General features: G+C 43.5%; 1 protein-coding gene across 1 annotated transcript in view; it reads right to left on the bottom strand.

The window, feature by feature from the left end:
• Window positions 1-23587, bottom strand: part of LOC122804974 (aflatoxin B1 aldehyde reductase member 4-like) — a 306195-nt gene extending 282608 nt beyond the window's left edge. The window contains exon 1 of the mRNA XM_044075223.1: window positions 23227-23587. Coding sequence (XP_043931158.1) covers window positions 23227-23566 — 340 coding nt within the window. The 5' untranslated portion in view covers window positions 23567-23587. The remainder of the gene's footprint in view (window positions 1-23226) is intronic.
• Between the last annotated feature and the right edge of the window lie 541 nt (window positions 23588-24128).

Raw genomic sequence — 24128 nt, 5'->3', positions numbered from 1 at the left:
TATATATATATATATATATATATATATATACACATACATACATACATACATACATACACACACACACACACACACACACACACACACACAATTAGAAAGAGAAGTAACTTCACTTTTTGGAAGGTGTATATAGTTGTATGTTTGCTGCAAGTCAATAGTTGTATGTTTGCTGAAAGTTAAGGGGGGGTGGTGAAAAGTAAAAATGTACATAGTTTGTTTCCTTGACTACTTTTATTGAAAAAGTCTGGGAAAATGTGGCATAGGTTGAGTCACGTCTGCATACAAGATCAGCCTCACAAACTTTAATGTGTGCATGTAAACTGGAAACCTTCAGAAAAAAAAAGTCATGTTGAATATGTGAAATTAATTGCACCTTATCAAAATGACTGCCTTCTCAATAAGACAGCACTGTAGATCTGGACAAGATATAGGGTATAAATAATGTTGCATGAAACAAATAAGCATGTGAATTTGGCAAAGAAAGGATTTCAAAATGGTTATTTGTCAGAGTATAAGGGCCAAAGTAAAAGGGAGATGGTTAATACTATTTTCTAGAGGAGTTCTGATAAATAAGAGGAGGATATAGTCAGATTTATGGTAAGACATTACTTGCAAGGAAGGACTGATCATTTAAAAAAGGTATCCAAGTAGAAGGAAGAGCCACCTTTTCAAATGAGCTAGCTATCGGCTCTTATGACTATTACTTTAAAAACTTCAACGTTAGCAGCAGCACTTCACACCTTCAGGAACTCTGATACCAATCTTCTAATCGGGTCTATATTATATTAGCGAATGCTTGAAATTGCAAACTCTACATAATCGACCCAAACAGTCCGAAAATGCAAAATGTTGAACACACAGATCAGCAATCCCTGATCTGTTAATAAAAAAATATATATAAAAAAATAAATGTTGTTGCTTCTTTCGGATTTTCCCCGGTTTGGGGTTGCCACAGTGGAACTCCAGTCCGCTAATGATTGGCAGTAGATTTTTACATGCTGAGTTGCTGGCTCTGACTAACAACCTTCAACGAAGGTACGCCCATTCACGCACTTGCAAACGCTACATAATCGACCCAAACAGTCCGAAAATGCAAATTGTTGAACACACTGATCAGCAATCCCTCCCCCGGGGGGGGGGGGAAATCGCTGATCTGTTAATAAAAAAAAATATATAAAAAATAAATGTTGTTGCGTCTTTCGGCTTTTCCTGGTTTGGGGTCGCCACAGTGGAACTCCAGTCCGCTAATGATTGGCAGTAGATTTTTACATGCCGAGTTGCCGGCCCTGACAAACAACCTTAAACCAAGGTACGCCCATTCACGCACTTCTCCACACAGAAGACGCTCTAGTTGAGAATCGAACAAGACAACGTCTTACTGCGAGGCGGAAAAAAAAAAAGACAAAATAAAGTGGGGGGCTTTTCCCCAACACACACACCCCTACTTAAATATACCAACTCAAGATCACATCACAGTGGAGGAAATGGCAAAGTCCCGAAAACAGCCCAGTGACCCCCCCCCCCCCGAGGCATGGGGATCTCTGTTCCGTGCTTTTGGCATTTTGCATAAAACACATTCAACGAAACAGCATTTGCAACTTTAAGCGTTCACTTAAATAGGAACCCTTCTAAATCTACCCACCCTGCCTGTACACTCACCAAAAGAATCATTTTCTAAACTTGTGGCATTAAATTGGCACCCCTCCAACAAACTCAACTGTCTAGACACATTCTTAAATCTTTAAAACCATCATGAATATTTACTGATGTCACTGCTCTGACAAAGGTCATTAGCTAATGCACTGTTGTATCATTTAGCTCCACAAAGATCCTCCCCACAACCACCTACTTCACAGGAGCAGTGGGGATGGCTTGGTGGAGAAGACAGGGACTTAAATTTCAATACACACATTTCAATATTTAATTCAATACACACATTAATATTTCATATCATTACAAGCCACAAGATCTGGAACTTTGACCGAGAACAAGAGGCACAAATTTTAGTGTAGACAATTTTCTGCTTTCATCACTAGACTATCAGAAAACAATACATTCAGCAGTAAAAAAAAACTCAGTTTAAAAAATATCTATAAGCCAATAGAAAGTACTTCATCCCACAATTGAGTGACAATCACAAACTCAAACTATTAGACATACACTTTGGTTAAAAAAATATTTCTTCAAGTGAACCCTGCGGTCCTTCAACCCCAGTGCGTTGCTACATCCTTCAACCCCAGTGCGTTGCTACATCCTTCAACCCCAGTGCGTTGCTACATCCTTCAACCCCAGTGCGTTGCTACATCCTTCACACTACTTCAACCCTAGTGTGTTACTACATCCTTCAACCCTAGTGTGTTAGAGTTTAGCCTAATGTCACAGTGCTTCTTTTTGTTCCAACTCTGTCTTAAAAATCCCCACCCCTTAATATGAAGTGTTCCCTGTTCCAGAACTGAAACCAGGAACTTATACTTAGGACACTTCAAAGTGCCTTTAAAAACGCATTTTTACCAACCTTTTTTATGCTATAGTCCTCTTTGATCCTGGCAGAGAACTTAGGTGGTCATCCCGATATAAAATGCAGTACAATGAGAACATAACCCAATGTACACCACACCTTTAGGTTTTATAGTTAAAATAACCAGGCACTGGAATACTGTCTGGCAAATGGGACAACTTTACAAAAGGTCCCTCTAATATCTACCTACAAATGGTAGAACTGCCACATTTGTGCATGCCAAATGGTTTGCATGCAAAATGGTCCTTTTCTGTTTTTTGTTTCACCCTCTCAAATTGTAGTGATTTTTATACACAAAATGGGAGTGGAGGCCAACCATCCTGCTTACCCTCTAAAATGTTCCAATTGTCCTGTACAACACAGCTTATCAATCCACTATCCAAAGTCATGTTCAAGTTACAAAATATTTCTTTGTTGAACTTTCAAGACTTTGGAGCCACTTGTAATTTGGGAGGGTAGAGTGACATCCAATTGTCCAGGACATACTTGGCTGTACTTTTTTAAACTTGTCTGCATGGTAACCGCTTTCCAAAAATATCATTAAATATCATTACTACACCATTTTCACATTTAACACGTGGTCATTGTATCAAATTCAGTGTACTATCCTTCATGTTTTTACTTCATTCCACAGTTTTTACAGTACACTGGTCTTCCTCTTCAAATGCATCCATATCAGTTTATTTTAATCTATTTTACATGCGGCTTATCTATTCTTTCAAACCTTTTCAATCCTCCACAGAATAATGTGTAGTGCATTAAATTTATCACACGCATTTTCTACCTCATACTTCATTTTTGCCTTTACAGACAGTGTTGTGTGCATCATCACTAGCAAAGTCCCAAATCTTAGCATAGTTATCCATTTTATTAATACTACAGGCTTTCTGTAATCCATTTTACAAGTTTCCTAACTTGGTAACCGACTGACAAAGGTCTAACAATTATAGAACCCACCAGAGCCAACTTTAGATCTAGTAATCACTCTTTTAGACCTAATAAACAGACAGCACAAAATATACAAATCAACATCCTACCATCGACTAGAGAATACTGCCGTTACAATTAGTGTACTCAATCCAAACAAGAACCCTTCCAGATTAAGTACCGTTGAACCCAAAATATGCAAAAAATAATTAATACTACCCATAATAATCACAGCAATAAAAACCATCAAAAATTAGCCAGCAACCTTTCATACAAAATAACCCCAACACAACTGCTGCTTCACAAACAAAAACAAGTAAAATACTTCCCTAAAAATCAGAAGATAAATTAAAAACTCAAAACCCTTTATAAAGTAGGGGACACTGCCAGGTGAAAGAGGAAACAGTCCATCCCCTGTAAACAGCAATAAAATTGGTCACCCTAAGCCTGGACAAAAAAAGCACACAAAAATCCCTGCATAAACACACAATCTCCAGAACCTAGGTAATGGCATCAGGACAATCTAAAATTACGAAACTAAAAGACGCTATTGCCACCAACAACCTTATTCCCTATAGTATTTCCTTAAAGGTTTCTCTATACTACAATCTATCCCCATAAGCCACTGACTTTAGCATCCCCTCATAAATGCCACTACTTTACTTCAAAGTCACACGAGTAGACAAATTCTCACCTGCTGCTCCCCCAAGAAGCGCATGGTTTACTACCATGGCTTGGCATTTAGCCCCCCCCGCAGTACAAAACATCTCACCTATACAACCTCTGCAATACCTGAATGTCTGATCCATCAAAACAACAGTGAAACCGGTTCCAAAAATATCCATGCCAGTACACCTCCATTCCAAGTTACTACAGATTCCACCACCTTTAGGCCTCTACGTTTAAAGTTTAATTGGTCATGTACTAAAGCAAATTTGTGTAACCTTTTGGAGTAGGACAACTTCTACCATATACAATACTAAAATTATACATTTTTGATGCAAAGAGTGAGTGGTTTTGCATTTTACTGGCAAGGATCGCCTCTGAATTTTCCAGATGTAAAAATTCCTGCCATGTCACGGACTGAACCCGCAACATTTCACTACCTAAATTAAATGTAACTACTGCATTCCCAGTTTAATGGTATCAGAAGTTTTTTTTCTACTTCCTATAAAGACAAGTTGCCAAGTAGATCTTGCAGAGGGAACACTCCATTCTGAAAATTAAGATACAGTGGCATAACCACATAAACAGCTCCTCTACAGTAGTAAGCCATTTTGATCACCCATAATACTTTACAGCTGTATGTAAATCATTGCTTAATACCAAACACCCATAAAAGTGAGGAGAGAGAGAAAAAAAAACTGTTTGCAAAATCACTTGCAAGTTGATCATGAATAGTGCAACGGGAAAGGAAATTAACTGATGCTTCCTGACCAATACACCAGGTAGGATTTTTGTCATGGGATGCAGTGTTAAACGTTTTAGCCAGATACTGGTCAGGAAAAGAATCTATGTACATATTTACAAGATGCACACAGTGGTATCCAAGGATAGTGGTGCAATTGGGGTGATGTACTTGGAAATTAACCTAGTGCAGTGTGATAAATCCTGCAGTCTGGCACTTGCACATATTGCTCAAACAGGTACCGTTTGGGTAGGTCTTGAACTTAATATGGCTGGTGAGATAGTGAGGAAGGAACTGTCAGTTTTGAAGGAACACAAAACAAAATAAAAGTCAAGCGCTATGAGGTTTAGTAGATTGGATTTAGAGATTAGAATCTACAGTGCGCCCAGACTTCTGAAGTCATAGGTTAGGAAGTTCCAATGGAAGTGAAGGGATATCTTGAAGCAAGCTGAAGAGATGACAGCACAGACATACATTGGACATGGCTTAAACTGGGAGCCAATGTGTCTTGGATAGAGTTAAGGTAGAGTTCAGTGTGAGGGGAGAGATAGATGAAGCTGCAGATTTTATTAGAAAAGGTCTGTAGAGTCGATTTTTGTATGAAGACGCAAACGGCTAAATGCAAATAAAATACACAAAGCTGTGCAAGCAGGACACATTTCCTCAATAGCAACACTAGCTTGTAATTAAAGCAAACGAGATGATTTTTGCAGCACAAAAAGGAGGTGGTTTACTTCAGATGCAAGCTTTTGAATGTGCTCCTGAAAATGTGATACCTAGGCATGGAACTGGAAGTAGGAGACAGAGAGAGAGAGACACAGAGAGAGAGACTATAATGAACACATCTTAATAGCAGTCTATAGCCTGCAGTATATTAGACACAGTTAATTATAGACACAGAGACACAGAGACACAGAGACACAGAGACTTTCAGTATTGGGATATTTAATAGTGCACGATTTAGTTATGATTCAACTTGCACCAGCCTTTACCTTTTTAATTTCCAGGTTCTGCCCCTAAATAGGTCCCTCATTTTATTAATTTATTTATTTTACATTTGTTAACCGGGGGTGTCTGACCGAGCCGAAAAGGCCCTTTTTCAGCAGAGGCCCAGGGAGAAAAGCTCCACAAAGAAAAATTACAAAAACATTTAGTTATTTAGACATGATCAGTATACACACAAATTACAGGAGACATGTTTTTACAGTGGTATGTGGCACAAACAGTTACAGTGGAGAGAACAAAAACTATTCATTTTAAAATTAAAGGTAATTAATAGATTTGTGGTGTACAGCTGAAATCTGGAACATAGGTAGAATACAAACAGTACACAGGTACAGTACATACATTGTAGATTAGCCAGTGTTTGCAAGATTGAAAGCTATTATCAAGTGCTCTAGATTTTGTATGTACGTGTTTTATCCGCTTTCACTAGCCTGGGGAGCAATCACGGCACTGCCAACTTTCCTTGAGATGTTGCCTGATGAGGTCTTTAAGGGAGGCTTTGGATGATGTGTTTTGAATGCTTGTAGGGACAGAGTTCCATTTTTTAGCCACTGAACTACTATATAGTGCATCTCCAAAGCTATTGTAGCTGTTGGCGACTTCTAGTAGTAGTTTGCTTGATGATCTAAGAGGCCTTTTGGCAGAGTGATGTTGTACTAGGTTTTTGAGGGCAGGACACTTATTGGAGAGTAATAGATAGAATGACAGAGGCAGAGCTGATTGTAGGTTAGGCAGTTCAAGCCAGTGGAGCTGTCTCAAAGCAGTACAGTGATGAGTTCTATATAAGTAATTTGCAGAAAAGCGGGCAATTCTGTTATAGCAGGCTTCCATTTTGCTTAGTTCAGTTTTGTTGAGATTAGTCAGAATGGGAGATGCATAAAGTAGGGTGGATAGAAGTTGAGCGAGCAATGGCTGATCTTGTGTTGTTGGTAAGAAATGTTTGATACGGTAGAGCGAGCCCAGTTTGGCATGTACTTTAACAGTTGAGAGGACTATCAAATTTTAGGTGGGAGTCTATGGTTATTCCCAATGGCTTAGCCTGTGCCACTGGAGCAATTGGAGTAGATACTGAATTGACTGTTGGTGGTTTTTGTTAGAACTGGTTATAATCATAAGCTGAGTTTTCTTTGGATTGAGGATAAGTTGGCCTTTGGTAAGGTAGTTTTCAACGTCAGAGAATGCTAGTGGAGTTGTTTGCAGGAGGGTGGGAATGTTTTGTGCAGCACAGATTAAGGTAGTGTCATCTGCATACTGAATTATAGATGCATGCTGTGTGGAGGTATGGAGGTCATTTGTGAAGACTGAATATTAGTGGTCCTTGGATAACCCTGTGGGACTCCTATAGTTATGGGCAGTTGAGGAGAGAGAGAATTTTCCCATTTCACAGCTTGGTACCTGTCAGTTAAGTAGCTTTGGAAACAGGTAAGAGTGGAATTTGATAGATGATATTGGTTTAGTTTAGCAGGATTTGGTGTGAGACTGTCAAATGTTTTGGACATATCCAAAAAAAAAAAAAATCGACACTTTTAGGCCTTCATTTGAGAAGGCTTACCATGTCTGTGAAGCAGAGAAGGGCTGTTGTGGTACTCTGGGCAGGTCTGAAACCATGCTGAGTAGGTGACAGGATGATGCTGTCTAGGAGATAGTTTAGCATCTGGGTATGGATGCATTTTTCTAGGATTTTGGCTAGGGGGGGGGGGTTGTAAAGCAATGGGTCTGTAGTTATTAAGTTCAGTGGAGGTCCCATCTTTATGTATGGGTGTAACATAGGATATTTTCCAGAGTTTGGGCACATAGTTTTCAACAATTGATCTGTTTATGAGAGTGGAGACTGGGATAGCAATAGCATCTGCTGTGAGTTTCAAGAAAAAGCTGGGGAGTAGGTCGGCTGCTGTTGATGAGGTTTTTAGTTTGGAGAGCATGCTTTTGATTGAAGTGGTGGAAACTGTTTTGAGGGTAAAGCTTGTATTAGTGTTATTTGTGTTGGGGGGAATAGTAAGGAAGGAACTGTCCTGTGATACTAAGGATAGAATTGAGTTCACAAAGTGGGAGTTGAATTGTGTTTCGATGGGAACTTTAGTGTCAGGGGTGGTTGGTTTGGGAGTAGCCTTTTGGGTGGATTTTAGTAGCAGGTTTACTTTTTTCCAAAATTGTTGCGGGTTGTGTTGGTATTTAATTTGTAATGTTGTGTAGTAGGATTTTTCGTCCAGCTTAATGCATTTTTTGCACGGTTGCGCAGTTCTTGGCACTTAAGTTAGGCTTTGTGTTTGTTTTTTTGATAGTAAAGCCAGGCAGTGTCTCTGGACTTGAGGATTTGCTTGCTTTCTTTTCTGAGCCAGGGATTTGTAGAAGTTCTAACCCTGAGTTTGCGCAATGGAGCGACAGTATCTAGGTGTTGTAGAAATGTTTTGTTGAAATATGCTACAGCCTGGTCAAGCGGGAGGGTTTTTAAGGGGGGGGGGTCCAGTCACAGAGTAAAGTGTTGAGGACCTCAGGAAAGAATTTTTGTGCGTTTCTAGTGGATATATAGTTAGTGGTTTTGCATATGCTTGTTCTACTACGTATAAAGTATATTATGTTGTGGTCACTTAAGGTGTCTGGGAGACTGCCTGTGTGAGGGTACAATGTGGGGTTGTTAGTTAGGACCCAGTCAAGGATGGATTCCCTTTTAGATTTTTTATCACATCTAGTTGGAATTTGGACTAGCTGCTGGTAGCCATGGAGATTTATTAGATTACTTGGTGGTTCTGATATACAGATGAACCAATCTAGGTTGAAGTCCCCCAAAATAAGGGTTTCTTGCAAGTATGTGGAAGAACACCAGGATAAGAGGTCTTCAAGGCTAGCAGGTGTATTACCAGGTGGAATATAGATCACAATTGTGGTGATGACCTTTTTAGGGTGAAGTTGAAGTTGAGATAAGTATGTCCCAATTATTGGGGGAGGGGTAGGAGTTTGGTAATTGACGGACAGTTAAGTTTGACTTGTACAGTAAGGCAGTTCCACCCCCTTTACAAAGTGGTCTGTCTTGTCTAATGATATTGTAGTCGGTAGGGAGAATTAGAAGTTATGTAACTCACCATAACATTCCATCTGAGTAGGTAGTTCATTTGTCTGCAACCTGTGGGTTACGGATCAGATATCGGATCAGAGCCGGCAACTTGTTTCAAGCTAATGGATCCGAGCTCCTAGCTCCTCCCTTCACCCATAATCCCCTGCTAACCCTCCATGACCTCAGATCGAGTTTGCCCCTCAATATATATCCAACAAAGGATATCTAACAACTAGTAGATCCGAAGAAGGTCAGGGGGAAGGAGGGGGGGATGGTTGCAGACAAATGAACTACCTACTCAGATGGAACATTATGGTGAGTACATAACTTCTAAATCTGAAGTAGGATGTTCATTTGTCAGCAACCTGTGGGACAGAGTCCCCAGCTACCTGCACCTTGGGTGGCCATCATGGAAGGATATTACGAAGCACCGCAGAGCCAAAGGATGCTCTCCCTCTAGAAAGCACGTCTAGCTTGTAGTGGTTAATAAAGGTATGAGATTAAGCCCAAGTGGCTGCAGAACAAATATCATCCAATGGGACTCTAGACTTGAAGGCCGCAGAGGTAGAAATGGAGCGGGTGGAATGAGCACAAACTCCTTCTGGTGCAGGTCTACCAGAGGCTTGACATGCCAGTAGGATACATTGGGAAATCCAGCGAGATAAGGATACTTTAGAGATAGCTTTCCCCAAGTTAAATTTGGCAAAGGAAACGAACAGCTGGTTGGATTGTCTATGGCCAGCTGTCCTACGAGTATAAAAGCGAAGCTGCCTATGAACATCTGAGTGCAGCTTGTACTCTCCCCTTATTCTGATATTTAGGGAAGAAAACCGGTAAATTTATGGATTGATTTATGCTGGTTTCTGATGCTATCTTGGGAAGAAAGGAAGGACTGATCCTGAGGTACACTATCTGGGTGAAAGATCAGGTAAGGAGGCTTCACAGAGAGAGCTTGAAGCTCCGACACTCTTTTCGCTGAAGTGATGGCTACAAGGAAAGCTGTTTTCCATGACAAGAATTTGAGATCTACTGAAGCAGCGGGTTCAAAGGGTGGAGCAGTCAAGGCTTGAAGAACTAATGTAAGATCCCAGGGGGGCACGGCTTCCTTTACAGGGGGTCTAAGTAAAAAGGTGCCCTTGAGAAAGGTTTTACACAACTTGGCCGACATCAAGGGCCCTGTATCATGTCCCACATGGTAATGTGATATGGCTGCCAATTGCACTTTGACAGTTGAACAACTAGTGCCTTCCTGAAAGAGTTCAGTTAAGAAGTCTAATATGGATGGAAGTGGAGCCGTAAAGGGATCTAGATCGTGACGCTCCGCCCAGATGGAAAAACGTTTCCATTTACTGTGGTACACTTTCCTGGTGGAGGGCTTATGCGCTGCCACGAGGATGGCTTTGACTGGTGAAGAGATACCGGGAGTCCTAACTAGGAGTGGAACTGGAGCAACCAAGCTGTCAGTTTCAGATTGTCCAGGTTTGGAGTTGGTAAGTTCGACGGATGGGAGATAAGATCCGGAGTGGGATCTAGAATCCAAGGGTGATTCACAAGGTGAGACCACAGGTAAGGGAACCAAATTTGCCGAGGCCAGAATGGGGCAATGAGGATCATCTTGCTCCCCAACCGCGAGGCTTTCTGTAAGAGTTGTATCATTAGTGGTAGAGGAGGATAGGCATAGAGTAGACCGGGTGGCCATGCATGCACCAGAGCGTCTCTTGGAGTTTCCCCTGGAGGGGGGATTAGGGTGAAGAAATTGTCACATTTGGTGTTTGATGGAAATGCATAAAGAAAGCAGCAGGGTTGCCCCCATGTTGCAAATATCTGCTTAACTACTAGCGGATTGAGAGACCACTCGTACGGGGTAAGAAGGGTGCGGCTGAGCTTGTCCGCTAGGATGCTGGTCCTCCCCGGAATGTGCGTTCCAATCAGAAAGCAGTTGGAGATCGCCCATTCCCATACTCTCATGGCTTCACGGCATAGAGGGTAAGATCTGGTTCCCCCCTATTTGTTGATGTACCAGACCACCGACATGTTGTCCGACTGAATTGCAATCGTTCCTGTGGGGAGGAGGCCCTGAAGTGCTTGCAACGCCAACAGCACCGCTCTCATTTCCAGAATGTTGATATGCAGGGAGGTCTCTATCACTCCACGTGCCTTGGACTGTCCTGCCTGAATAATGCCCCACCCGAGGCGGGAAGCGTCCGTGGTCACCGTGGCGAGAGGTGCAGAAGGGACGGCCCATATGGAAGTTCGAGGCTTGGAGCCACCATAGTAGCTCCCTCCTACAAGCCTTGCTGATAGCAATGGGATGGTGGAGAGGAAGGGACAGAAAGGACCATTGCACTAGCAGAGTCCATTGCAGTACCCGCATATTCAAACGGGCGCATGGAAGAAGCACAATTGCTGCCGCCATGGAGCCTAGTGCCCTCAGGACCAATTCCGCTGGTGAAGCCTCTGAATGGAGGATAGCCCGCACATGAAGTTGTAAGTTCCGGATTCTCTCGGAAGTTAGGAAGGCTCACAAATCTCTGGTGTCTATTCTGGCACCTATGAATTCTATGACCTGCGTTGGGGCCAGAAGAGATTTGCCAGCGTTGATAGTAATGCCTAACTGTGGGGCTAGACGGAGAAAGAAGTCTCTGGCTGAGCAAAGTAGATGCCTTGTTGGTGCGGTCAAGAGCCAGTCATCCAGGTATGGGAAGACCTGTATTCCCTGGAGTCTCAGGTGGGCCGCAATCACTGCTAATACCTTGGTGAACACCCTGGGGGCTGTGGTGAGGCCAAAGGGAAGGACCCTGAACTGGTAGTGACTGGCCCCCAGCCGGAAGCGAAGGAACCTCCTGGATCGTTTGTCCATTAAAATGTGGTAGTACGCATCCTTGAGGTCTATGGAGCACATCCAATCGTTCTCCCTCAAATGGGGGAGAATAGATTGAAGAGTGACCATCTGGAATTTTTCCTTGGTTACGGACAGGTTCAAGCGGGAAAGGTCTAGGATCAGTCTCAAGTCCCCCGTCTTTTTTGGCACCAAAAAGAACCTGGAGAAGAACCCTAATCCGAGCTGGTCTTGGGGGATGGGCTGGATGGCTCTTTCTTAGCAGCTGCTGAATTTCTGCAGCTGCGGCCTCCCTCTGATCGGGTGGTACATTGGGGAGGTTCTTGGATTTGGGGACATGGAGTATTTTGTACCCTCTGGATATAATGTGAAGCACCCAGCGGTCTGTTGTGATGGACTCCCATGCCGCTAGGTGTTTCGAGAAGTGCCCCCCCAGACTGCCTCCAGAGTGGAGCAGCCGGGCAACCCCTCAGGGCTGCTGCACGGGCCACTCAGAGAAAGGTTCTCTGGACCCAAAGTTTCTCGGAGCCCCTCTGCCCCTGTCCACCTCTGCCACGGTAGGACTGGTTGTCCGGAGCTGGTTGGGAATGTTGTGATTTTCGGAACCACATCTTCTTTGGACCCTTTTGGTTCCTCAAAAAGGACCGCTGGGGAGCAGAGAAGCGGACTGTGATGGCAGACAATGTCTTCCCGTCCTTCTCGCTCTAGACAAGTGTCTCGCGAACTGTTTTGCCAAATAGGGCAGAACCATTGAAAGGGGCGTTCGCGAAGGATGCTTTAAAGGGCTCCTTAAAATCGCAATGATGGAGCCAGGCCTGACGTCTCATGACTAGGCCTGCTCCGCTAGCCCTAGCGGCTCCCTTTGTGACGTGTGACAATAGCCGCATACAGGTGTTTGAAATCGATCTCAGAGTGGCCATTCGGGTGGAGTAAAATTGTTTGTCATCCACCGACATGGACTCAAGGGGGGATGCAGTGTATTCTTTGATAAGATCCTGCTGCATCCTGATAACATGTGCCATATAGTTCAAAGACCTTACAGAGAAGGTCGCTGAACTAAAGACTTGCTTCCCTAAGCGGTCCATCAAACGGGACTCTTTGCTCGGTGGATGGACTGAGGGGCTCGCCTGAGCCAATTCCCTCTTTGTGGCTGCCGCCGTCAACATGGCATCTATGAGGGGCCCCTTACTCCAATGTGATCAGTCTGAGGGGGGGCTAAGAATCCTATCAGTGCGTTTCGGTATTGGCTCCACGGTGTCCGGATCTTTCCACGCCCTGGTGGTAGAGGTCCACTAGGGGGTCGGCCGGAGGGGACACCCAAGAGGTAGACGGGCCACGGACTCGTCAGAGGAAGACTTAGGGCAGACCACCCACCTCTGATTCTCAGCATCTCCATGATGTCTCCAAAGGAGACCTCCTCAGGGGACGATCTTGGGGAGCCTTCCCCTTCCTCCAAGTCCGTGTCCTCGGTTAAGGACTCAGAGGAGTCCACATGCCTCCTTTTGCACTTATGCTTACGGGGAACTTCCTCGGGAGGACTGTCCGAGGAGGCCTCGCCAGCAACATCTTGTTCCAATGGAACCATCTGTGACATCGAATCAGGCTGTCCCTTTGGCCGGGTGATGGAAGCCTGGCCCAGCAGAGAGGGAGTGCAGGGAGGAGCCGATGCAAGGACCAGGGGTCCAGATGCTCTCAACAGAGCCCTCTCCACAACATCGAAGGCAGAGGGAGAGCCACTCTCTAATGGATCCGAAAGTCGGCTCCCACTTGGATCCGATGAAGGGATCGGAGCCGGCGCCGAGACAGTCTGATCCGAGGGACCAGTGGGCTCCGACCTGGATGGAGCCGAAGGCACACTGAATCCCCTGGATCCAAAGCTCGGATCACGGCTCCGAGAGGTCGGATCTGAAGTACCAAGTACCGGTGCCGACCCACCCCCGGCTCCAAAACGCTGCTCGGCTCCGAACCCGGGTAGCAGGTCGGAGAAGGAGCAACTGGGTGGAAAAAGGGTGTCGAGCTCCCCCCCCTGGGGGGGGGGGGGGAGGCAAGAGCACTCCCACCTGCAGCTGGGCCTGGATGAACCTTCGCATCATCCGGTCCAAGTCTGCATCGAATAAACTGAAAGTAGATCGAGGAGGCCACCGAGGCAGGCCTGGAATGCCACCTCGATGACCGATGGAGATCGGGTCTCCTCCTCCTCGGGCCCCGGGGAGAAACAAGGGGATCGGAGCAGAGGAGGAGGAGACCTAGAAGCAGTGGAGGGAGAAGCCCACTTAGCTGGTGGGGCCGAAACGGAAGTCTCGGCCCGCCTCTTGTGGTGCTTCTCCCTCCGTTTCTCCCTCCTGGCCTCCCTGTCCTCCGACACTTTAGTGGGAGTTTGAGTCCCGGACGGAGGCAGAGGGGCAGGAGTGGCAGCAACCACAGGCTGTGGTGGAGCCACGGGAGCAGCAGAGGTAGCGGAGGCCGAAGCTGAGTCCGGGGGGTAAGTCCCACCAGGACCAGCTGCGACCTCCGCTCTTTCAGTGCCCTGGGGTTGAACGCTGCACAGATGGTACAGCCCGGGGTGAGGTGTTCAACCCCAAGGCACCGAACGCACCGAGTGTGGCCATCAGCCGGGGAGAGCTTATGGCCACACTCTGTACATTTGGAAAATATGGCTTTTGGGGCCTCAGACAATTTTTTTTAAAAAAAAGAAAACTACACACACAGGCCCCAAAAGAAACGCAACACACACTCACACACACTAATGACCAGCAAAGGGAGGGTAACTAATTAAGATAAAAAAAAGGAGGATAACACTTACACTTGAAAAATGATTAATTTTAACTAAAGAAGAAATTTGACAAGTACTTTGAAAAAGTAAACTTTTTGTCACTTATCTGACGAGCTCAGAAGGATCCAGCCATCCACAAGTGCGGCAAACTAGATCTGAGATCATGGAGGGTTAGCAGGGGATTATGGGTGAAGGTAGGAGCTCGGATCCATTAGCTTGAAACAAGTTGCCGGCTCGGATCTTATATCGGATCCGTAACCCACAGGTTGCTGACAAATGAACATCCTACTTCAGATCTTGTGTTAGCCATGTTTTTTATTTAGCCAGGTTTCTGTTAAAGCAACTATGTCTGGGGAGTAGTGTGCTATTGTGGCCTGGAATTCAGGTATTTTATTTTTGATACTTCTAATATTAATATTTAGCATTAAAAGATGGTTGGTTTTGCTGTTGTTGATTTGCCCATGGATGAAGAAAGTGGGGATGTTATGTTCTGACATTTGTGTTGGAGCAGTTTTGAGTTGGACAGGATGGATTTGGGCCTGGGTTAGGGTGGATATCCCCACTTATGGTGAGCCTGGAGTTAAAATGGTTATACAGATGTTGAGTCTGGAGAGGAGTGAGAGAAAGTATTGTGTTTTTGGAGTAGAAATGACAGCATATGTGTTTAGTCGTGAATTGGTCCGTTATGTAGCTCTTGAATAACTGTGGGCAGATATTATAATTTGTGGTGTCTGTATACGAGAGTGCATAATGCAGTGTTGTGCTATTAAGTTTAGGGATATTGCTAGAGTGATAACTTGTGGAGTTGTAAAGAATTATAAAGAATTATGAGAAGACAGACTAGACTTAGTTGCATGATAGTCATGGTTATAAAGTTTAAGTTGTTTCTAGGTGGGGGGGTCTGAATAGGAATTCTAGGGTTGCACTATATGTGGATGGGGAAGTAGTGTGGATGATGTAAAAAATGCTTAGCGGGAATGAGAGTGATTGGGAGTATTGTGTGTGGAGCAAGTTGGTGTGGTACAATGTGATATGACTTGAAGAGCTGCGATTGGTGGAGGTGATGTGAGGGTGAGCTGTGGGTATGGCTGTGATTACTATAAATTTAGAGGTAGTGGGGGCAGGAGGGAATAGGAGTAAGGCAGGGAATCGGAGAGAGCCGAGCGTTAGCGAGGGTGAACTGAGAGGGGCAGAGCCAACCAAGACAAAAGAAAAAGTAAAAGTATTACTTTACAAATCTGAACACTTATAAAACAAATTCCTGAGGTCTAATGGCTTACCGGCAAGCAGAATGTAATTGCTGAGGAGCACTTGTGTCCTGGTGGGAGACTAGAAATTTAAAGATGGCTCCATGCTCAGCAGGATTCTAATACAGACTTTGTGTTGGGGGAGGGAGATAGCACAAGGGGTGTAAACCAGGTGGAATGCAAAGAAACCAGAGAGGCAATCAGTGGAAATCGGTGAAGGCCTCAGAGGGGGCAAATAATAATTCAAAACTACCTGCAAAGTGAAGGAGAGAAGAGACAGCTAAGTTTAAGGTTGGGAGTGTGTCTTCACATTGACTTGCTGATTAGTAACCAGTTTGTGCACAGATTAGAGTAGGGAGATACATTAGCAATGATGGGGAATGTATAGAGATGCAAATAAACAGGTGGGCCTCCAAGTAATACAAACTAAGGCAGAAAGCACTGAGAGGGCTGCTTGATGGTTAATTTAGTCACAGGGATGCGAATTAAACGTATACTGTCTATTTGACAGTTAGGATTACTGTACTAGCACAGGGGGGGGATGACGACAAAAGGCTAAAACAGTCAGTTTTATTAGCAAGCTGAGAACTAGTAAGAAATACTCCACTTAAAGAAATCCCAATCCCTCTGAGCTACACTCTAGGGACCTATACCTTGTCACCACAATAAACAGAACATGCTGGAGGGATAGATTCCTGTCCCAGAGACTTCTCATACTTTTGATATAGATAGGTAGTTTGTTCCAAACAAAGCTCCTCATTAGCATTCTTTAAGAAAAACCTTGATGATTGGATGGGAGATAGGAAATTCACCCCGGGGGATCACTTCTGTGGCTCTGCTCGACAGTGGCACAGGAAAATAATTTTCTTGGGCAGCAAAAGCCAGGGTACTTTTTGGCTAAGCTTATATAGGCCCTAGTGCCATTAGCCTAGTACCTACCTATGAATCTATTTATAGACAGGTGCCAGGGTACTTTTTGGCTAAGCTTATATAGGCCCTAGTGCCATTATTTATAGACAGGTGCCAGGGTACTTTTTGGCTAAGCTTATATAGGCCCTAGTGCCATTAGCCTAGTACCTACCTAGGCATCTATTTATAGACAGGTCTGTAGAACAGTCTATCTAACCATTATGGCAAAAATGGAACGTTTTAAGCACGGGACAGCAATATTTTAATCTGCCGCTTTTAGACCTTTATCCCCGATCTTTGAGTACAGATGTTGAGACAAATTTCCCAATGGGCACATTCTGTGGGGTCCTACGTGGGCTTCCTCTAGGTACTATGAATTCTACTCACATCCCACACTGATCTCCACAGACAAAAGGCATAATCGCATCCTACTAGCCCTCATGGTCGACCACACAGAAGTGAGTGTGGTCTGTGCGACTGACACGACAAACAGCTTTGATATCATATGCAAATGAGACAATGACATGCACATTTGCCCAGTGACATCATTCATAACATGACTGATTTACGTTTCAGGCTTCACATCCTTCAGAAAGCATGCTAGCACAAATCAAGTTATTCTAGAACCCAAGTTTATAAGTGCAGTTTTTAAAATCTAAACTGTTGGTCATTTACCCCCACCCCCTCTTTTTAGGTTGTGTAAGAGGTTGAAGCACTGAAAATTAAAATCGGACAAAGACATCAGCACAAAGTTATCAGTCACCTACATACCTGTCAACTCTCTTTCTTTCAGTTTGACGACTGGGATAGTCCACTGGGCCTAGAAGAGCCCGTTTTCAGTGGAGGCCCAGGGATAAAAGCTGCACAGAAGATGCACAATTTTACAACAGTTATACAAAAAGAAATAATGTAGAACAATGAAAAATAAAGTGATAATATACAATTCGTAAAAAAAAAAAAAAAAAAAGTCATAATACTTCTAATCCTAGGTAACGATTTACAAAAGTGAGATTCATGTAGTCTAAACATATTAAAAGTACAGCCATTTCAGATGAAAACCACATTTAAATAAAACATTTATGTACACACCCAAAATTTTTTTTTTTTTTAAGTTAGAAATATGAGGAGAGGACAAACAGAAGAAGGTGAGATGATAGAGGTCAAAGGTTGTATATAGTGGAGAAAGGGAATGGGTTGGGCGGAAGTTATGAGGTACAGGTTAGGAGAAGTAGAGGCAAAGGGTAAGACAGCACAGCGATAGAAGATGGTTGAGGTATACAGTGCATGGGAGACAGTGTTAGAGAGTTTATGTGGTAGGGGTACAGGAACATTCCCACTTTGAAAGGGGGTGAAATTGGAGAAGAGTTTTGAAGTTAGAGTGGCTCTGAGTATTTTAAAGGGTGGTAGGGAGATTATTCCAGAGTTTAGCTAGTAATTTTCACACTATTTCCAGATTTTTCTTTCTTTTATAAAATTTGAGGGCTGGACCAAAAATATGGTTTTCTGGCAAACCACTGATGACTGAGGTCACTAAATAAGCCATTTGACTTTCAGGCTTTAATCATCCAGAAAATATATGCTAATGTATCACCCGTTATTGTAGCAACTTTCTAAGTTTAGACAGCAGTATTTAAAATCTGTCGAAATGTTCATGCAGACGAAAAAAACCATTAACTTTTTTATTCAATTTAGAAAAAGGTCATCTGGTGCTGGGTGTTGGACAGGCCTTGCTACTGTGCATGGGGGGGTACTGTTCTAAAGCAAAGCCTGTTCTATTTTTCTTTATTCTCCCCAGTTCTATGGACTTTTAAACTCCTTCAGTTCAAAGCTAATAAAGCATAGTAATCAACATCTTAACAGAAGAATCATGGACAAAGCCAAATTGATTCAAGATCTCTGCCTGTTGTTCCAAGTCAAACATTAATTTTTAGTCCACTTAGTTGTTCATAGAGGTTTACTAGGCTAATGACCACAAGGGCCTTTTTAAGCCTAGCCACACATCCCAAATTTCTGACAACTTCTGATACCCTTGATAAATGTAAGCATGGGCCTGGGAGATGAACCATTTACAGGTTGCCTGTATCCATTAGAGACACAGATGCCAAACCAGGGATGCATTTCTGGTTTCCCACCCAGTTGTCCAAGTTGCACTTGAATTGGGTTAGGGAGGAACTCTACTTAAAATGGATGGGGAGCCTGTTCCACAGACAGGGTAGTCTCTGGGATACATACCCATCTCTCCAGCACGACCTATTTGTATCACAGAAAAAGTCTGTCTTTAGGATGGGTAATTATGGTGCCGTTTGTTTTGTGGATATCCAGGAGGTCCATCAGAGTGACGTCTGACAATGCCCTCTATACCAGGCATAGATCTCCCTTCAAAAGCCTCTAGCAGACAGAACACAGGGCTAGGGCCTTGAGGTGATCTGCAAAGGACATTTTACTTAGTCCTGTATTCTTTTAGTCAGGAACCTCTGTGGACATTCCAGTTGTTGAATACGCCTGGTTAGGTACATGTCAAAGGGGGCACTGTACTCAATGATAGGTCTGATGAATGCCAAATACAGTGGAACAATAACTTCCTTGGACGCCATACAATTGTTTACAAGTTGCACAACACAGAAAGATTTCCTCACTACTGTGGACACGTGATGGTCAAAGGCTAGATTACTATCCATGTTAGAATTAAGTTCAACTCCCCCAAAGTTAGCCTGTACTGACAGACCGAATACCTGAACAATATTCAAAAGGCCGGTGAAGCCATTTCATAATATTCGTACCCATCACCGGGTGTTGGTAGGTCCTTGATACTGCGCATCTGTGAAGGGTAATAGGCTGCAGTTATGTACATACAATTACTCTAAACTAAATTATCAAATAATGGCGCAGTCGAAAACATGTCATACACCTGTGCAAGCAATCTGCTCATTGGGGGAGTGTGGGAGTATATATACATACTAAGATATAGTCTACACTCCCCGAGGCAGTGTTCTGTTTACTAGTGAACACGACACACGAGGTAGGGTTTGTAGTGCCCCTGGAATATCTGACCGTTGGTGCATGCAGCACTTACTCCCAGAGGCAGTGTTCTGTTTACTAGTAAACACGGCACACGAGGTAGGGTTTGTAGTGCTCCTGGAATATGACCGTTGGTGCGTGCAGCACTTACTCCCCGAGGCAGTGTTCTGTTTACTAGTAAACACGGCACACGAGGTAGGGTTTGTAGTGCTCCTGGAATATGACCGTTGGTGCATGCAGCACTTACTCCCAGAGGCAGTGTTCTGTTTACTAGTAAACACGGCACACGAGGTAGGGTTTGTAGTCAGGGTTGCCAGACGTCCCTATTTGGGCAGGACTGTCCCGAGATCAGCAGCCTGATCCCGAGTCCCGCCCTGCCGGTTTAAATCCCGGCCAGCCTCCGCTTTGTTTGTTTTTTTGATTGTCCCGTATACCTGGCATACGGGCCAATCAAAAATTGCTAAACACGGAGTTTGTGTTCTGCATTAAACACGAGAAGCTTGTTTTTTTGATTGGCCCATATGCCGGTATACGGGACAATCAGAAATCGCTAAACACGGAGCTACTTGTGTTGAATGCGGAACTGCAATGCATTAAACACGAGGAGCTCCGTGTTTAGTGCAGTACTAGTAGAAGTTCTGTTTTAATGATTGAGTTAAGCTGCTAGCTTGCTGCATGGCAAATGCATTTTAAAGAATATTCTTCAAGTGTGTTTTGTCTGAGAGCCACAAATTATCGTTTTTTTAAAATACAGAACTTGTGTCTGGAGAACCAAATGTACACAGGCGCAAAAAAAGGCAAACATTGAGTTTATACGGTTATCTCTAGCATATCTACGAAAAAGTGATTTTAATGCACCCCAGAAGAACACACACACACTCACGGGCTTACAAGTTCACTGAGGAATAATTCGTATGCAGCATGTGTACAGAACTGAAAGGTTTCAGAATTATTGCAAAGTTCAGTGCAAATCTGGGAGCTGCTTGACTCTGCTTGAGCATGGAATCGCGTATCTTTTCTCCTTCCTTGTTAGGTTTAGGTGCCAAGGACTACATTTCAACTAGCTCTGATGTTGCCTTGAACCCCCCCCATTAAAATTCACTTTGTAGTCAGTCATACGTCTTATACTTTAGAAACGGCAGCTGATGCAAAGTCTTTTGTTGTAGTAACTTCCTAAGTTAATTACAGCAACAAGTTCTTTATTTATTTTTATTTGTAGTGTTATTTTTTGCTTTTCCCTGGTTCTTCAGGGAAGACAGTGAGACTAGATTCTCCTAGAATTTCGCACAATGTCCATATTTTTGCCTCATATTATTTGGTTTGTTCCTCATAACATTTGATGTTTTCTGGGAAATCCGTGAGGATTAATGTCTCTAAATAATGACAGTAATTCAAGTTTCAGACTTCATATCTTTTATAATATGCATGGTATTGCAAAGCCTGCTAGTCTATCAACTTTCTAGTTTTATAAAGGCAGTAATTAAAATCTGCCTGATTTTTATACCTTTGTCTCCTCGTTATTTAAAATATTGACCAGAATTCTTCAGCAAAGATGTATGTTTGAGAGCAATGTGCCAATGGCGATGTTGTTGTTGTTGTATAAAGGTAAACTGCTAAAGATTCAGAACTCATTGGTGTAAAGTAAGAGAATGCGAAATGTATCTACAAGCATAAGCAGCTGGGACTTTACTCTGTGAAGTGCATAACTTCTAGCTTTGATAGAGTGATTAGATGTGACCAGGTGTATTATTCATGCATTATAAAGTTGAGTACAAATATTCTATATAGTTAGGAAATTACTTTTGCCATAGTTAATCTGAATGTAATGTGGTAGAAAATATCCGGAGTATACGACATAGTAAAATATTTGTCTACTTCCGGGTGAGTAGGACCAGCTGGCATTAGTAACAGCAAGGGCAAATGGGGATGTATCAGGAAAAGGAAAACACACACACACCAGTCCTGAGGAGAAGGTTTCACCCAAACCTGTGGAGAGAGCACATAGCAATAAAGGCAAACTTCCCAGCAGGATGTTTTGTCAGGCGTCTAGCCAAGACTGAGTTAGTGAATGAATTGTTATTAATCGAAACAGCTGTAATCCTTCATTCACTAAGTACTTTGGCAAACAAAATCCCTGCAGAGTGCTACGTAGAAGCTAATCAATATTGCACTATTCCTAATAATATTATCTCATCAGGTAAATATGGTGCATGCATATAATTTCAGCTCAAAACAACGTTGCCATAGTCTGAAATAGCCTAGAGAGGCTCTTCAGATGCTCTTACATTTGTTTGCCGGCATTTAATCATAGAAACGTAATGCATATTTTCATACAGACTCGTATCAGTTTGAACCGTATACTTTTGGTAAAACGACCGTGAACATAAGAATAAAAACAGATGTCCTTTGCGATAGGTAGAGTAACTTGCAATAACAGCTCTAAAATGGATTTAAGAAGTTTGCATGGCGGTAGCCCATGCCGGCCACTTCAGCTGTGCAAACCCACGTGGCATGAGGGTAGCCTCTGGCGTCACACAGAGGGAACTTCTCCGCCCGTTTCTTTGATTGGTGACTCCCGCAGTTCGGAGACTTTTGCAGCCAGAGCTACTGAGTGAGCGCAGGTCTTTAATGTGGAACTCTGTGACCTTTTTTTTGGTCTTCAGTTGCCGAAGACCTTTTTTTTTTTTTTGGTCTTCACTTGTCCCTACCTGGGGTGCTGGAAATCTGGCAACCCTGTTTGTAGTGCTCCTGGAATATGACCGTTGGGGGCACTTACTCCCCGAGGCAGTGTTCTGTTTACTAGTAAACACGCAACACGAGGTAGGGATTGTAGTGCTCCTGGAATATGACCGTTGGTGCGTGCAGCACTTACTCCCCGAGGCAGTGTTCTGTTTACTAGTAAACACGGCACACGAGGTAGGGATTGTAGTGCTCCTGGAATATGACCGTTGGTGCGTGCAGCACTTACTCCCCGAGGCAGTGTTCTGTTTACTAGTAAACACGGCACAAGAGGTAGGGATTGTAGTGCTCCTGGAATATCTGACCGTTGGTGCGTGCAGCACTTACTCCCCGAGGCAGTGTTCTGTTTACTAGTAAACACGGCACACGAGGTAGGGTTTGTAGTGCTCCTGGAATATCTGACCGTTGGTGCGTGCAGCACTTCTCCCCGAGGCAGTGTTCTGTTTACTAGTAAACACGACACACGAGGTAGGGTTTGTAGTGCTCCTGGAATATGACCGTTGGTGCATGCAGCACTTACTCCCCGAGGCAGTGTTCTGTTTACTAGTAAACACGCAACACGAGGTAGGGATTGTAGTGCTCCTGGAATATCTGACCGTTGGTGCATGCAGCATTTACTCCCCGAGGCAGTGTTCTGTTTACTAGTAAACACGACACACGAGGTAGGGATTGTAGTGCTCCTGGAATGGCCATGGATTCAGATGTTTAGCTGACGCAGCGCCTCCTCCAATTTCAACCTACTAATGTATGACTTCATTTCAAAGTGCGGGTGTCATCAATGAAAACCTTACCTTTTCTGCTACTTAGTCCTAAATTCCCCAGGATAGTTTCAGACTGGCCTTCGGAATACATATATGCAGTATCCAACTCACTGCGACCGCGCTGCAAGAAAACGTCTACCATCTGAGCACTGACAGTTGGATCTGCTCGTCGGCCCAGCTCCATGGTACCTAACACGGTACCAGGGAGGCAGCTACTTCCAGACATCCTGCTGAAACCGAAAGCTAAACGTCCACAAACCGCCTTCCTACATAAACGTCCTCTAAACACTAAACTTAACATCTGACCACCTTTACAAGCTGTAGGGAGGCGTTTATCATTTTTTATTGTGCTAGTCACGTGGGACACCATCTAACAAATAGAAACTTTGTTACAAACATGGGCGTCAAGAAACAAAACTGTTCGATGTGGAAGGCAGTTATATGATGAAAGGTTATGTCAACAGGAATACGATGTATTTTAGTGTAACTAAATCAATTTGATATTACCGCGCACCACTACGTCTGCGTTAATATATATTCCTAGAGGAAAAGAAAGGCATAACCAGCTTTCTAGCACAATGAAACGCTATAAAATTATCATGGACCTATAGGTTTGCCACCTTATCAAATGCCCAAAGTGGGACTTTTTTGTAGAAACATGAGATTTTGCAGGACAAATTACACCGTGGCCAGTGCACAAGACAAGACTTCATCTCTTTTGCCAAAATAAAAGCTTATCATTGTAGCATTTCAGTTGCTTATGCTATTTCATATAATATTTATGTGTTTCAGATGCAAAATAACTGTTTTACAGAACTATTAAAGAAAATGATATATTTTGTTCCAGAAATCTCAGGACATTTGCCATTTTTCAGTTTTTCTACAGCACACAACTGCTCAAAGAGGGACAGGTGGCAACTCTATGGAACAAT

The sequence above is a fragment of the Protopterus annectens genome, chromosome 1.part1, assembly GCF_019279795.1.
Source record: "Protopterus annectens isolate FY-2018-M chromosome 1.part1, PAN1.0, whole genome shotgun sequence".
Taxonomy (NCBI): Eukaryota; Metazoa; Chordata; order Ceratodontiformes; family Protopteridae; genus Protopterus; species Protopterus annectens.
Note: the sequence above shows the minus strand (reverse complement) of the source record. Positions and strands in the feature narration are given on the sequence as shown.